Source organism: Notolepis coatsorum (genome assembly GCF_963971535.1).
Source record: "Notolepis coatsorum genome assembly, chromosome: 11".
NCBI lineage: Eukaryota > Metazoa > Chordata > Actinopteri > Aulopiformes > Paralepididae > Notolepis > Notolepis coatsorum.
The window spans coordinates 23,469,886-23,485,701 of record NC_140175.1 but is presented as its reverse complement, the minus strand read 5'-3'; the positions used below and the strand labels follow the sequence as shown (position 1 = coordinate 23,485,701).

General features: G+C 45.6%; 2 protein-coding genes across 2 annotated transcripts in view; one reads left to right on the top strand and one right to left on the bottom strand.

Moving 5' to 3' along the window:
* Positions 1-438: 438 nt before the first annotated feature.
* On the bottom strand, positions 439-1,599 carry ora5 (olfactory receptor class A related 5; the record flags this gene model as incomplete). The annotated part of the gene is made up of 1 exon (XM_084324825.1): positions 439-1,599. One exon carries the CDS (start codon positions 1,597-1,599, stop codon positions 439-441), a length of 1,161 nt encoding a protein of 386 aa, XP_084180951.1.
* Positions 1,600-2,673: 1,074 nt separating this feature from the next.
* Positions 2,674-15,816, top strand: part of zdhhc8a (zDHHC palmitoyltransferase 8a) — a gene marked incomplete at both ends in the record, with an annotated part of 35,377 nt that continues 22,234 nt past the window's right edge. The window contains one exon of the mRNA XM_084324824.1: positions 2,674-2,780. Coding sequence (XP_084180950.1) covers positions 2,674-2,780 — 107 coding nt within the window. The remainder of the gene's footprint in view (positions 2,781-15,816) is intronic.

Here is a 15,816-nt window from a genome sequence, read left to right as displayed (position 1 = left end):
TCTGCAAATAAAGAGTTTTTTATTCTAATACTATTACAGGCTTTACTAATCCTTCACTTCTGTTCAAAGTGCTGATGTTAAGTTTGGTTTAGAAATTGGTATTTTTTTTTTATTTTTTTTCACTAATATTTTTTGGACTGTCATAGACCATAGGAATAAAATGTATTAATTGTGAAAATGCACGTAGTAGTTCCACTTTAACTTACAGTAGCTACTACAGATCTTTAATGGTAGTGTATCTGGTTTAATGAATGAGAGGAAACCTGTGATAAATGGTTCATAGTTATTGTAATATTGAGGGATTACCCAAAACTATTACCCAGACTATTCACAAAAGATCCTAATATAGCCTACCTCTTAAGAATAGCATATCTAGTGCAGGTCAGGACAACACATTAGAATCGATATACAATGAATGTGCTGTATTAAGCTGACGCGTCATCTCTCGCACCCTCTGCACGAGCAAGATAGTTTTTTCACTCCATGTAGGAAGATGTACGGGATGATGCAGGTGTAGGAGGCTGCGATGTAGCTGGCCACCTCCACCACCACTGAGGAGGTGTGGATGTTGTAGCTGATCCGCAGCACCAGATGAGTCAGCCAGCAGACCAGGAACACACTGGCCACGGCCACCACGCTCTTGGCCGGCCTCACGTGAGTGCCTTGGACGGGCTTAGCCGGGGCTCGGTCGGTGGGCTTTGGAGGATCTGGCAGAGCTTCCACTGTGTTCTCATTGGTTTCACTGTAGGGGGGAGCACTGGGGCAACTGTGGCCTGATGTTTCTCCACCCGAACGAGTACCACTAGGGAGGGTAGGATGGATGCTGGTAAGGGATGGGAAATCTATGTCCCCGCCGGAGCTGCGTATATTCCCCTGGTTATATACCGTGCGGATGTCCATTTCATATCCCCTCTCGGTGTCCTCTGTGCCGTCCTTAGCCGTCCCCTTCATGGTGGCTTGGGGTTTAAGCCTCTTCATGCGCATCTTGTTCTGCAGAAGAGTGATGATGATCTGGATGCTGGAGAACACTATCCCGGCGAGAGGGATGGCGTTGGCCAGAGTCAAATACAGAGCGTCGTAGGTCTGCCGGGCGAACGCGTCGGAGAAGACGTCGATGCAGTCCGCGTGGCTGCCGTTGCCGCCCGTTAACCCGGAGAAGAAGAAGTGCGGGGCGCTGAAGACCACGGCCACCGTCCAGCTGCCGGCCAGCAGGCAGGCCACCAGGCGGAGGCTGTCCATCTGGACCGGGGCCCCGCCGCGCTTCAGGGAGCACACGATCTTCTGGTGCCAGAAGATGCTGATGAAGAAGGTGGTGAAGATGCTGCTGGTCTCCGACAGGTCGGCGCAGAAGAGGAATATGCCGCAGTAGGTCTCGCCCAGGAACCACCGGTGGGAGAAGTCCGCGATGGTGTCGGGCAGGTCCACCAGGTAGTTGGCGATGAGGTTGGAGACGGCCAGGTTGATGAAGAGGACCTCGTTGGTGCGGAGCTGAGACCTGAGCCGAGGGAGAGAGCTGAAGGCCAGCCAGTTGTTTCCCAAGATCCCCGTCAGACACATGAGGGCCCTGACGAAGGACTCGATCCAGTTGGCTACGTCCATCGCTATAGGTGGGCCTCCGTAGGGGGCCTCCCTGCCTCTTCTTCACTCTGGTGCTTTAACACAGCTTCACCGGCCCTGCCCTGTTCCTTGCCGAGGGCCTTTCAAATGACCTGTATACCTGGGATGCTTAGGTGCCTCCTGGTTATTTATATAGAGGCTGACAAGCCCAACCCAGTCACACACTGTAGGCTTAATTATAATATGGTATCATGGTACCCTTTAAAAAAAGATTATTCACGTTCCAAGACATAATTATGGCAAACGGTAAACAAATACAATACAATGGTGTTCAGTGAATTAAACCACTCTGGGGGGCAATAGTTCATTGATTTTCCCACATGCAGTGAAAATGTAACATCAGGTAAGTGCATGAAATCAATGAAACCGCTCATGGCAACAGTTAGCAGCACATTGATCATCACGTGCGTCTACAGGACTTTGTGCGACAACCTTGTGGCAAAGAGCCTACAGACAGTAGCCTACTAGCATAATCGCACACATCTGCGGCAATAAAAAAAAATTAAATGAAGAGTATATGCCTATACAGCCGATTCAAAATACCGTGCTTGTGGTTTTGCCAAATAATTTATATATCGACGGGATTTCTTTTTTAAACGGAGACATATTCGTGCAATGCCTGGACGACTGTAGCTTAGAGTTAATACAAAATAAGAAATATTTTCTCGGGGAAAAAATCTGTATATTCATGCCGATTTTTTTACGAGAAAATATTTATTTTATTATTAATAGCTACAATATGCACGGATCTATAATGATGTGATCAGAGTATAGTGGTTCCAGCGTGGTGTTCGAGGCACTTCTCGTCATTCATTCATCACTGAGCTCCACCTTCACAGAGAGCCGCTGCTTCTCCGTCGGAGGAGGGCATTACGACATGAGGAGGACGCCGCATCATCATCGGGCTTCTTTTTGGAATATGAATTCGTTTCGTCCTGCTGTGATCTATCATGAAGGATGACGGGGTCCCGAAATATAAACTGTCACCATATCTCTGCTATAATGCTTTCGTTATTAGGATGAATTACGGATGACTGTCTGTGTGGACCGGACAGAATGCCCCACAGCAGCGGCGCGGAGAGATTGAAACCGAGCGCCTTCATCCCGGTGTCCACAGCTGCAGGTCTCCTCGTCGGTTCAACTACTTTATTCTTCGTCTTCACGTAAGTTATTAACCCGTGGTAACCCATATGGCCACAATTAAAAGTTAGTTTACAAACCCCGTTATGTTGTGTGCTCTTATGTTAGTGTCCTGTGTGTATATTATAGGCCTATACTGTTGCAGTCGGAATCTTTCATCCATTCGCAATCATCCAGCCAGGCGTCAATCATCCATAAGATGATTAGTGTATAGAGAATAGTGTTTATAAAAATAATAAATAAAACAAATTTGAATTTATGTTTTCCATTTATTCAATTTATTTTTAGACCACCCATCAAATATTGCCTTCTATCCCATGTATTTACCTTTTTTTAAATCATCAATTTACCATTGAAGTTGAATAGCAGCATAGCACAATTAGCACTTCATGATTAGAAATCAGTGCGACTGAAACTAAAAGACGCGTGGAATTACAAACCTCCGCACCGAAAAATAAGACATGTTAAAAGCAACATATGTAATTGTTCAACAACAACATATAATGTCTCTTGGTGTGTGTGTGTGCGTGTGTGTGCGTGCGTGTGTGTGTGTGCGTGTGTGTGAGAGAGCGAGAGCCTGGCACCGTGTCAATACACTGTGGGTTACTATCTGACCTGATTGGTCTGTATGTGGTTCACTCCACAGTCCCAGAGGACTCAGTATCACAAACACTCTGGGGGCCAAAGCCACAGGCTATATCAACGCTGTCATGTATCGGGATTTGATCGTGAGCCATATGTTTGCTATACGATTTTAATTGGACGTATAATAAGAAACAGAATCAAACGAATACATACTTTATCTAAACTCAAACGTGCGGTATCGTTTAACACAGATCCTGTGTTGGGTTTGAAAACGGCTTTTCTTTTTTTTTGCTGGCACAGTAAATATTAGCTCCCTGGGTTTTGACCCATTTTCAAGGGAGGAAGAAAACCAGAGGACGATTGAAAATGTTTTTCTCTCTTGTTGGCTGAGGCTCCTCTCTCACCCAGCCATTGCTTCATCATTATGTCCCTCTTCTCTTCACACCAGAATCCCCTCATCTCCCAGAGTCCAATGTCAGCAGTGCTTACTTACAGCTCCGTCCTGCATGTTTCCTAGAAGTCAGATTGTCATGTTATCTCACAACAGTCACATTTCTGATTTGACACATGAACAACCCTGTGTTGATGTGAACCAACCCAACCATACAACCCCCCAAGAGTGTCAGCCTGTGTGCGTGAGTAGGCCAATCACAGTAGCTCTCTTACTTTAAATCTACTGACCCTTGACCTCGGCAGTCATATCTGTCCTAGATTCTCCTCTGTAGTTTGCTGTTCAGATGGATTCTGCCACCAGATTGGAAGTGTGGGATTAGGATCATCTGCCCAACACCATGTGACTGATCTCCCATCTGGGAAGTACAGGGTCTGGAATCTTTCAATTTCCCATGAGCTATTTGAAGGCGTTTTTCCATCCCACCGGAATACTTGACCCTTTTTTTTTTTTCCAGGGGCTTTATTCATAGGTCGTCCCACTATGAAGTCTAAAAGTGGTTTCTCAGACATTTAAAGCCGTTTCAAACAACATCTAGTCCTGACCATATACAGTACGTACATTTTCTATCCACAGTAAGCGAGATACATGGCGGCTTGTGGGGGAGCGTTATAAACACGACCGTGAACTGATATCACGCAGCCGTCGTCACAAAGAATTTGGAGATCTAATTTGATTGGTGTAGATGTAGTAGATGTGGCTCTGTGCACACAGTAGTGTACAGTGTAGCCTTCCATGCCTCATACTACAGCAAGCATGGATTTATCACGCAGTGGCAGAGAGCCATAGAAAATAATTTAGCTCCCCTTCATTATGGTTTTTGTGTCAAACCCCCCGCTGCTTCAAGACAAGGATGAGAAGCTTAAGAGAGAGGTATAAATCCTCTGTTTTCCTCTGACGTCCTTAGTAACGAATTACAGTGTTTTTAAGTGAATTATTTTCTTTTGCTGTCAAGGACGCTTAGACATTATTATATAGTGAGGAGTGTTAAAGGAACGCGCCGACATTGTGGGAAATGTGCCTTTAATACCGTCTTCTCCAGAGTCAAGACAGGAAGATGGATGCAGATTTCCTCTCTGTGCGTTCAGTAGAAAGCTATCCGAAAGCTATCCGGCTAAGCTAGATGGTCCGTATCCACTTCCATTAATTTGTGCTATAGGCTAGCTTGCAGCCGATTAGCCTTCTACTGGAATGCACAGAGAGGAAATTGGTATCTATATTCTCGTCCGACTCTGGAGAAGACTAATAAGGCATTTTTCCCATAATGCTCTTTTTAGCATAATGGACACATTTTCATATAATTTAGTATAATGAATCCACAAGGAATGCTGGAAAGGATGGAAAGCAGGAAATCTATATCTGATGAGACAGTGAGTGAGTAAAGGCAGATAAAAGGAAACTTCTTCCTTCATCCTATTTGGCTGATACAGCTCCTGGTCCTGCCGTTGAGTTGATTGCCATTGATTTAGGTCTTTGCCACTAATCTCAAGATGTCGTTACATTCTGCTGCAGTAGAGGAAACTTATAGCCTGGCTGTGGGGAGGCTTGTGTATTGTGTTTATCTCGTTGAGCCTGATAATGGTGACGGATTGAACCACACCACGTTTCTTTAATTGGGACTGTACGAACCGCCGTGCTCCAAGGGTTAGTAAAGGCAATACTTTGGGGAATAACTCATCTATTAGCGTGTGAGTAGGGTTGTGTCTTAGCTGCATCTGTCAGAAACCTTTACAGACAGTTTCACTGGAACTCTAGTTGCCAGGGAACAGTTTGAACCCGCCCCTGTCAGTTAATCAATGCATTAGCAAATATTGTGACAGGAAATAAACTTGGGTGCATTTTTGAAGTATAAATGTTTGTTTACGTCTATATATACTGTAGCGTTGACCATATTCACACGGCAGCCATTTTGCTCTTACGTCATGCTCAGGTTGGGATTCCTTGCTGCCCTGCGGGAACGGGAAAGTAAGTGTGGAAAGGAATCCCAACCTGAGCATGAGAGCAAAATGCCTGCCGTGTGAATACGGTAATTCCTTTTTTTTTTTTAATCCACTTTTTCTCCTCCCTTTCTATTTTTCTCCCATCCCAATTCCACTGTGCCAATTCTCCCCTCCCCTGTCTTGAACGTTGCTCGCATATGCCCCCCACTGGCCGGTTGTAGGGAGGATATAAGCCTTGCATCACGTGTCCCCTCCGATACACGAGGAGGCAGCCTGTCACATCTTTTCACCTGCCAGCGCGGACTCTCATTGGCGAGGTGTAACGTGTGGGAGGCTCACACTACCCCCGCCATTTCCTGTCTCTGCTGTGCAGGCGTCCCCAACCGACCTGTAGGAGTCGCTGTCCACAACGTCCAGATTACCACCCATCGACTTCCACCCGCTAACTCTGCCAATTGAGTTAATATGACGGCTGGCCCAAGCCGGAGGCAACGCCGACAGCCGGAGTCGAACCCGGTGTCTCTTGCGTTGGTGACGAGCGCAATGTCTGCTGCGCCACCCAGGCGCTCTTGAATGCGGTCATTTCTGTAAAGAACTTACACCAGTAGAGCAGAGGCTAAACTCTATCGCTTTGCACATGGGGCTACATCTACCAACCATGCATCTCTGTCGTGGTGTGTGGGTTCCTATCCTACAGGTATTGTAGTGTATTGTAGCCTGCGTTGTGTCATTGTGTTTTTACTATTTTGATTGTGTCTCGTTGCAAGCTAAATGTCCCTTGTGGGACAATAAAAAACTGCACTGACTTTAAAGCTAATATATGAGATAATATAATATCCTCCATGAGAGAAAGTAGTCTCCTCTTCCACTAACTGATAAACTGTGTTTTTTTTGCCATAACGTTTGCAGGTCTGTTACTATGTCTGCACTGGCTTGGATAGTCGCACACAATGACGTCACCCGCGTCCTATATCTTGTTTATATGCCCTTTTCAGTCATATTCTTTCAGGGAAAAAAAGGGCCTCGTTGGAGCCAAATGTAGTTCATCTCTGGCTTCATGTGCTGCGTCGGCAGTCACAGTGACTCCAGTTCCTCCAGAAGTGGAGATGGACAGGCGCCAGATTCCATTACTCACGGCGTAACATGCGGTGACACCTTGGCTTGGTCCCGCTGACGGAGAGGGACACTGGCTGTCGCCCGTCATGACATCAACCTTGCCTTCGCCCCGTGATGCTATGGGAAGCGTAAGGGAATGTCAGTCAGGTGTTTAGGGTGTGTCAGGATGTTACACTGTCATGTAGCGACGACAGTGGCTACGGAAGTAGAGCAGTCGTCTTTCGATTCCCGCTCCTCCCGGGCAGCGTGTCGAAGTGTCCTTGAGCAAGACACTTAACCCCTAATTGCTCCTGATGAGCAGGTTGGCACCTTCCATGGTTGCCTCGGTGTGTGAATGTGTGAGTGAATGGGTAAAATGTGAGGAACAAATTGTAAAGCACTTTGGATAAAAACGCTATATAAATGCACCATTTACCATTTAGGGGCTGAGCCAAATACTTCCAAGCTTCGATCGCTGCCGCGGTTATCGATGTCAAGATCAGGATTCGAACGCTTTGTTTTCTTTGTTTTTTGGTTGTGTGTTTTTATTTTACACATCAGCAGGAGAAGCGGCTTATATAGGAATAATGATCCAACATTAATTCTGAGAACCGGTTCTTCTTAAACGGTGACATCATCTGAACTTTTTCAAGAGAATCTGGTTTACCCCACAGCTTTCCCATCTACTGTATACCTGCACTGAAACCTACTGTATACCTGCACTGAAACCTACTGTATACCTGCACTGAAACCTACTGTATACCTGCACTGAAACCTACTGTATACCTGCACTGAAACCTACTGTATACCTGCACTGAAACCTACTGTATACCTGCACTGAAACCTACTGTATACCTGCACTGAAACCTACTGTATACCTGCACTGAAACCTACTGTATACGTCCTGCACTGAAACCTACTGTATACCTGCACTGAAACCTACTGTATACCTGTACTGAAACCTACTGTATACCTGCACTGAAACCTACTGTATACCTGCACTGAAACCTACTGTATACGTCCTGCACTGAAACCTACTGTATACCTACCTGCACTGAAACCTTTGTGCGAGAAGAATGAAGCTTTGATTATTCAGTGATAATTATTTACCACTGAAGCTTTGAAGCCAAAAACACCTACAATCTTCACCCCGTTATTTTGGTCTTTTGGTTTTATTAGGGGTGGGGCATGTACATGTGTCTGTCTGTCTGTGCATGTGCCTGTGCATGTGTGTGTGTGTGCACGTACATTTACATTTACATTTAGCAATTTAACTGACGCTTTTATCCAAAGCGACTTACAAGTTCTGTACAAGCAGCAGGAAGGGTACAACTCTGGCAGCTAAGAGGGTCAGTGATATTGTTTGTCAAACAGTGTTGAACTTGAGTGCTACAGTCTTGAGTGCATATTAGTAGAGGCATATTAGCATAGTAGGTAGGGTTGGGTGCCGAACTTGGTACTATTAAGGGTACAGACAGAATTACATCGATGCTACCAAGTACCAATTCACACTAGATCAATCGATACCAAATTTCACTTTACAAGAGTGTAATATGCTAGCCAAGAGTGAGCCTTTTCCACAAATATATATATATTACTGTCCCGTCTCTTGAGTCTTTGGAAAGACCAGATGCGGTCAGAGGTGGTTGATCATATTTACTGAGGATGGCCAGATAATGTTGATATTTAAAAACATTTTGTGTGGTGTGTTACAACAATAAATAACAAAATAAATAACAATGTTGAAATTCAGAAGTTTGGACTTTAGAACTGAAATAATTGTTTTGTTATTACAGAAAGTTAGGTACTGAAAAAAGGTATACCGTTGGTACACAACCTTAGTAGTAGATAATAATAGGCAAGGTAGATTCCTTAGTAGAAAAGTGCATAATAGTAAAGGACAGTATGAACGACAGTACGCATGCGTGCGACATGCACGTGCGTGCGCGTGTGTGTATGTGTATTAGGGCTGTCCCCAACTAAGGATTTGGATGGTCGACTAGGATTGGCCAAAATTTGCCTATTGGTCGACTTAAAAAAAAAGAAAAAAAAAAAAGTATATATTTTTTTATTTATTTATTTTTATCGTTCCATTTGGGCTGTGGGGGTGCTTAATGTCTGAAGGAGTCGACTGAAGGCTTCTTGTCCTCTGCAAAAGCATGCAATTGGTCCACTGATGGATACATCTTGATATTTGTCTAGTCTAGTGTGTTCATTAGATGGGTGAAATCCTCTTTCAGTGCCTCTGTGCCTGTTTTCGTAGGCAGTTAGCCTCTGGTATGCGTGCCATTAGCGTTAGCCACGCTTCTATGCCTCTTTTCTTTTGAAAAAAATGATAAAAAAAATATTAATATTTATTTTTATTTTTATTATTATTATATTCGACTAAGAGGTTGGCCAGTCGACTACGGCCCCTTTCGACCGATTAGTCGACTAATGTGTATGTGTGTGTGTGCGCACGTGCATGCATGTGTTCCCATTTGTACGCACACTGCAACCTCAGTTGGCAGCGGGCCTGTTAGACCAGCAGCATTCTGTCTTCCTTTGCCTGATAAGTTTCATTAGCTACTGAGCCTCAGCAGAGACTTCCTGCGTTTGTTTGTCTGACCTTGGAAGTCTTTGTTTGCGCCTCACCGTTCTTTGTTCTGTGTTGTTACTTCAGGCGGTCGGCCTACACCCTACGAAGACCAAAGGCCTCTGCAGAAATGTCAGTCTGCGCAGGTTAATTAGGTTAATTAGGTTGATTAGGTGGTGTGCCACCGGTCCTACCCCTTGGGAATGCTGCACGTTTTGTAGAACACTGAAACAACACTGAAATGTAGAATGGTGCACGTTTTGTAGAACACTGAAACAACACTGAAATGTAGAATGGTGCACGTTTTGTAGAACACTGAAACAACACTGAAATGTAGAATGGTGCACGTTTTGTAGAACACTGAAACAACACTGAAATGTAGAATAGTGCACGTTTTAGAAAATAATAATAGAATGTCGCCCAACACGGAAATGTAGAATGGTGCACGTTTTAGAAAATAATAATAGAATGTCGCCCAACACGGAAATGTAGAATGGTGCACGTTTTAGAAAATAATAATAGAATGTCCCCCAACACTGAAAGTTCAGACCAAAATTGTACAGCTAAATTATACATGCTTTTGACTATTACTCAGTAGTACTAACTTATATATTTTATACCCAGTTGAACCACTTGTGCATTGAATATCACTACTGCACTTTACTGTTACATTTGCACTCCGGCAGGATGCCAAACTTCTTTTAGCTATACTGTACTACTTGTGCTACATTTGAATCTAATCAAATCTAATCTAAATAGAGTTGTCTCCTAAATGATAAACGATAGATGAATTGTGGCATTGCTCAAGACTCTAATCACATTTCATTCAATACATAATTAATAGCGGCATATAATATCTCATCCCGCTGAAGTAGCCTTGGCTGCTCGACAGCCGCCGGTGGCCGACTGGCCGCGCTGTTTGACCCCCGCCGCTGGTTCCCGAGGGCAGCGTGCAGATTGGGAGAGCAGCTTACTGTACCATCCCGGGTGATTTAATACATCTCTGGCCGTCGGGGCTCTTTCATTAGGTGGGGCTTGTCTGGCCGTGCTGCAGTGTAATGAACTCTCCCACCCCCCCCCACCCCCCGTGGTCCAGATGGTCTCAAACCAATGATGGAGAAGCCCGGGTGGCCGTCTCTCTACACACGGGCGTCCACGCGCTCTGGCTGTGTTGTAATCCCCCTCCGCAAGGAATCAGACGGGCAACCTTTTAACCCTCATTCACCTCCTAGGGCGGCTACGTGGCGTAGTGGGCAAGGCGCTCGCCACGAATGCGGAGACGCTGGGCTCGCCTGTTCGAGCCCAGCGCTCCGCATTGCTTTCAGTTTAGCTGGTCGTTCATACTAATACACATTGGCCGTATTACGGGGAGGGAAACTGATGGGTGGGGATCGGGCGTTGTGGACAGCGACTCCTACAGGCCGGTTGGTGCGCCTGCGCAGTAGAATCAGGAAGTGTCGGGGGCAGCGTGAGCCTCCCACGCGTTACTCCTCGCCACTGAGAGATCGAGCTGCGCAGGTGAAAAGATGCGACTGCTGTTACCTCAAGTACCGGAGGGGACTTGTGCTATGTATGACTTAGTCCACATTGCAGCCGGCTTGTGGGAGGCAAGAAACAGCGTTCGTGACAGGGGAGGGTTGAATTGGATGATATGAAATTGGGATGGGAGAAAATGGGAGAAAAAGTGGATAAAAAAAAAACGAAATTGGGATTTTGAGAAAATATAGAAAATGGGAGAAAAGGTGGATAAAAAAAAAAAAAACTCATTCACCTCCACTGGCTCGGCTGCACTCCGGTTGGCCGGTTGAATTGGAGCGATGGGCCTGTTTGGAATGTTCTTTATCGCATCTCGTGCTCATTTGTTTCCTGTGAATGTAGTGGAATAGATGTATAATGTGACAGGCTGAAGTATACTGACGTAATGTGACAGGCTGAATGGGGATTTCATTGAGCTGTCACACACACACCATTGTTTGAATTAAATTATTTACCAACAAATAACTCATGCATTCAAATGAGATATGGTTGGGAGTGGAACGATGGATCCCTCCCTGCAAGCCTTCGGTGTTGTGAGCCCCAGGAGGTTTCAGAAAAACTGAAAAGATAAACGACAGTAGTGACACACAAAGGCTATTGCCAATAGATTCAAATCACTTAAAGCTTTGGCGATGGTGGTAAATTCATAGCAGGGGACCATGCAAACTGACATACAGATATACAGTACTGTTACATTTGTGACATACATGATATCGCTGCTGTCGGGACAAAACCTCATAACTCCAAAAACCCAACTTTTCAGCAGATGAAAAAAACTAACACAGATTTGAGGGTGAATAGAGTTAGGAGGTTTAGACAGATGATCGGTTTAATGCTTTTCCATTGTTTAAACTTTGTAAAACCCACACACACATATGGAGGATGATCTACGGCAGGGGTCGCCAATTAGATTTGCCCACGGGCCAAATTTTCCCCAAGCCATTGTGTGGCGGGCCAATGATAAGTGAACATTTCTTAACTGTAAAAAAAAAACGACATATACATGTTTGCACTGTCTTTTTTCTATTATAAAGTGCCTCTCAGACAGTGCATTACACATGAACAGATCAGTAATTTGATTTTAATGCAGGTGCTCGCATTATAAATCGAGATCAGTAGGGTGCATTTGATTTTAAGCACCACAGCGGGTGTATTATACATCGAATGTATTATTATTATTATTAAAACACAACACTCACCGGCATAATGCAGGCAGCCCTGCCCTGGACTTGATATTGTTTCTGCTTCGGTCCTCCAAAATCCATGTTAATAACATGTTAAATGTCCACTCGCGTTGAATGCCCACCCAACTTGAACACAGTTGCTTGCTCGTGTTGCCATGTCAACAAGCGAGAGTCATCGGTTGCTTATTGCAAGAGTTACCTGTTGCGATAAACCCGTATTTTAAGAATGACACCTGTTTATTAAAATAAGCTTTATAGGTCGTAAGCTCCTCTTCTGGCTCATCATATTTCCCCGTTGCATTGCAAAGAAGTTATTCAAAGACGTTTGTTTTGTTTTTGCAAACGTTGCGGAAGTGAAAGTGAAATTCCATTGGTTCTCCCAGTCCATGTGACCATTTCTAGCATTTCAATTGGCTATAGTGACAGCCATAGATATGATGAATAAATAGATACAGCTTCAAAAGACACTCTGGCGTCACAACGAGTGAATATTTCCTGCGCGTAAAATAAACATCATATTCTCAAAATAACCTGACGGGCCAGAAATTATTGCTGGCGGGCCCATTTCGGCCCGCGGGCCGCCTATTGCCGATCCCTGATCTACGGAGTTGATTTATATAATAAAAAAATAAATAAAAAAAATGGAGTTATGAGGTTTTTTCCCGACAGCAGCGATATGCAAATATACAGTACTGTCATCCCGATCCTCCATGCATCTGGCTAGCTCGCCGGTGCTTTCTGCTCCTGCATCTCTCCTGACTACGTCCACATATGTTGATGTGGGACGTCCTCATGATCGATGCCCGTGTGTTGGCTTCCACAGCACAAGTTTGCTGGTTGGCAGCTCATGGTGTCTCTGGCAGTGACCTGCCAGCCTCATTCTCCTGACTGCCACTTTCTCGCTCACCCTTAGGCCCCCCCCCCCCATCCCCCAATACAAGTTTGCATTAGTGACATGCTCATCCCTGTTGATGTTGAGCACCACACGCATCATTCTGGTGTAGCACCCATCCAGGGACTTCTGCAGGGTGGGCTTCAGGGTCCAGCATTCACTGCCATGCAGAAAGACAGACTCAACTGTCGCATGAAAGAAGTTGAGCTTGATTTGACGGGGGAGGTTGGATTTCCACACACTGGTCACGCCGTTCAGAGCCCTCCACGCAAGCGCCTTCCTCACTTTAAGGTCTTGCTCGGACGAGTTGACCCACGAGCCCAGCAGGTATTTGAAATCACCGACTTCCTTTAGAGCAGTGCCTCCTGTTGTTGTTAGAGGTGGATTATCCGGGAGGATGTTATACATTATGACCTCGGTTTTCTTGGCATTTAGCCTAAGAAGGCCAACCGTGGCGCACTCAGTCTCCACTCTGCACAGGAGTTCCTGTGCCTGCTCTACGTGGTCAGAGAGCAGGCTGATGTCGTCCGCGTAGTCCAGGTCTGTTAGGACTACGGCGGGGTGTCGTCTCGATCTCCTTGGGGTTATTGTGAGACCAAGTTCCTGCTCCCGTCCATTGATGGCCTTCCTGAGCGCATAGTCGAGGACTATGACGAAAAGGAAGGGGGCAAGGGTGTCCCCTTGCATCACCCCGGCCAGGATGTCAAATTCTTCACTGTTGCCGTCTGGGGTTACCACCTTGGCCCTTGTACCCGTGTGCATGGTCCCTATGGCCCGGAGTAGATTGGGAGGGACTCCGTAGGCCTTGAGTATCCTCATCATCACGGCTCGGTGTATTGAGTCAAATGCCTTTTTGAAGTCGATAAAGCATAGTACCGCTGTCGGGTTGTTCTTCTTCACCTCCTCGATGATTCTCCTCAAGGCCAAGATCTGGGCCACTGTAGGAGGGATCATATTACTGTAGGAGGGATCATATTACTGGAGGAGGTGTCATATTACTGTAGGAGGGATCATATTACTGTAGGAGGGGTCATATTACTGTAGGCGGGATCATATTACTGTAGGTCATATTCCTCTTAATCTTTCAGAAGCACAATGCACTGCTTCATAAGGTTACCATAATTAGCTTACCGTTGGGCTAAACTTTCTCCTGTGAGGGGAAGCCTATTATTTTTCTGATACAATTTCAACATCAGCTTAATACCCAAACTGTGCTTATGAATGTTGTAATAGTGTTTCTATCAGATGTATGTTGACTGGCTGCGTGGTGTGTACTGATGTACTGGTTGAGTGGTTTTTGTGTGTGATGTACATTGACTGACTGCATGGTGTGTGTGATGTACATTGACTGACTGCATGGTGTGTGTGATGTACATTGACTGACTGCATGGTGTGTGTGATGTATGTTAACTAGCTGCGTGGTGTGTGTGATGTACGTTGAGTGGTGTGTGTGATGTATGTTGACTGGCTGCGTGGTGTGTGTGATGTACGTTGAGTGGTGTGTGTGATGTATGTTAACTGGCTGTGTGGTGTGGTGTGTGTGATGTACGCTGAGTGGTGTGTGTGATGTATGTTAACTGGCTGTGTGGTGTGGTGTGTGTGATGTACGCTGAGTGGTGTGTGTGATGTATGTTAACTGGCAGCATGGTGTGTGTGATGTACGCTGAGTGGTGTGTGTGATGTATGTTAACTGGCTGCGTGGTGTGTGTGATGTACGCTGAGTGGTGTGTGTGATGTATGTTAACTGGCTGCGTGGTGTGTGTGATGTACGCTGAGTGGTGTGTGTGATGTATGTTAACTGGCTGTGTGGTGTGTGTGATGTACGCTGAGTGGTGTGTGTGATGTATGTTAACTGGCTGTGTGGTGTGTGTGATGTACGCTGAGTGGTGTGTGTGATGTATGTTAACTGGCTGTGTGGTGTGTGTGATGTATGCTGAGTGGTGTGTGTGATGTATGTTGAGTGGTGTGTGTGATGTATGTTGACTGGCAGCATGGTGTGTGTGATGTACGCTGAGTGGTGTGTGTGATGTATGTTGACTGGCAGCATGGTGTGTGTGATGTACGCTGAGTGGTGTGTGTGATGTATGTTGACTGGCTGCATGGTGTGTGTGATGTACGCTGAGTGGTGTGTGTGATGTACGTTGAGTGGTGTGTGTGATGTACGTTGAGTGGTGTGTGTGATGTATGTTGACTGACTGCGTGGTGTGTGTGATGTATGTTGACTGACTGCGTGGTGTGTGTGTGTGATGTATTTTGACTGGCTATGTGGTTTGTATGTGATGTACGTTGACTGGTTGTGTGGTGTGTGTGTGTGTGAGATGTACGTTGAGTGGTGTGTGTGTGTGTGTGAGATGTACGTTGAGTGGTGTGTGTGTGTGTGTGAGAGATGTACGTCGACTGGTTGAGTGGTGTGTGATGTATGTTGATGTTCTGTGTGGTGTTTAATGTGAGGATTCCACTATAACGTGCAGAGTGGTCCGTAATCCAGAATCCCATAATCCAAGGATTATTGGGTTTGCAGCTGGCACGGCATTACCAGGCATTCCTCTGGGGGGCGGGGGGTGCCCCTCCCCCACATCAATGAGCCCGGTTGGGAGGGCTTGGAGGCTGGAAATAAAGGGGGGGGGGGGTGGGGGTAGTCTATAATTGTGGCTTATACCGTAACTCCTAAATTTGTTACAACGTGATCCAGTCATGATCCAAAAAACACTCCACTTGGAGTCATCGCTCCCTCAGGTCTTGAGGTCACTTCCTGTACTGCCTTGCTCATGTGATAAAACAGATCGGCTCGTACCGTACGT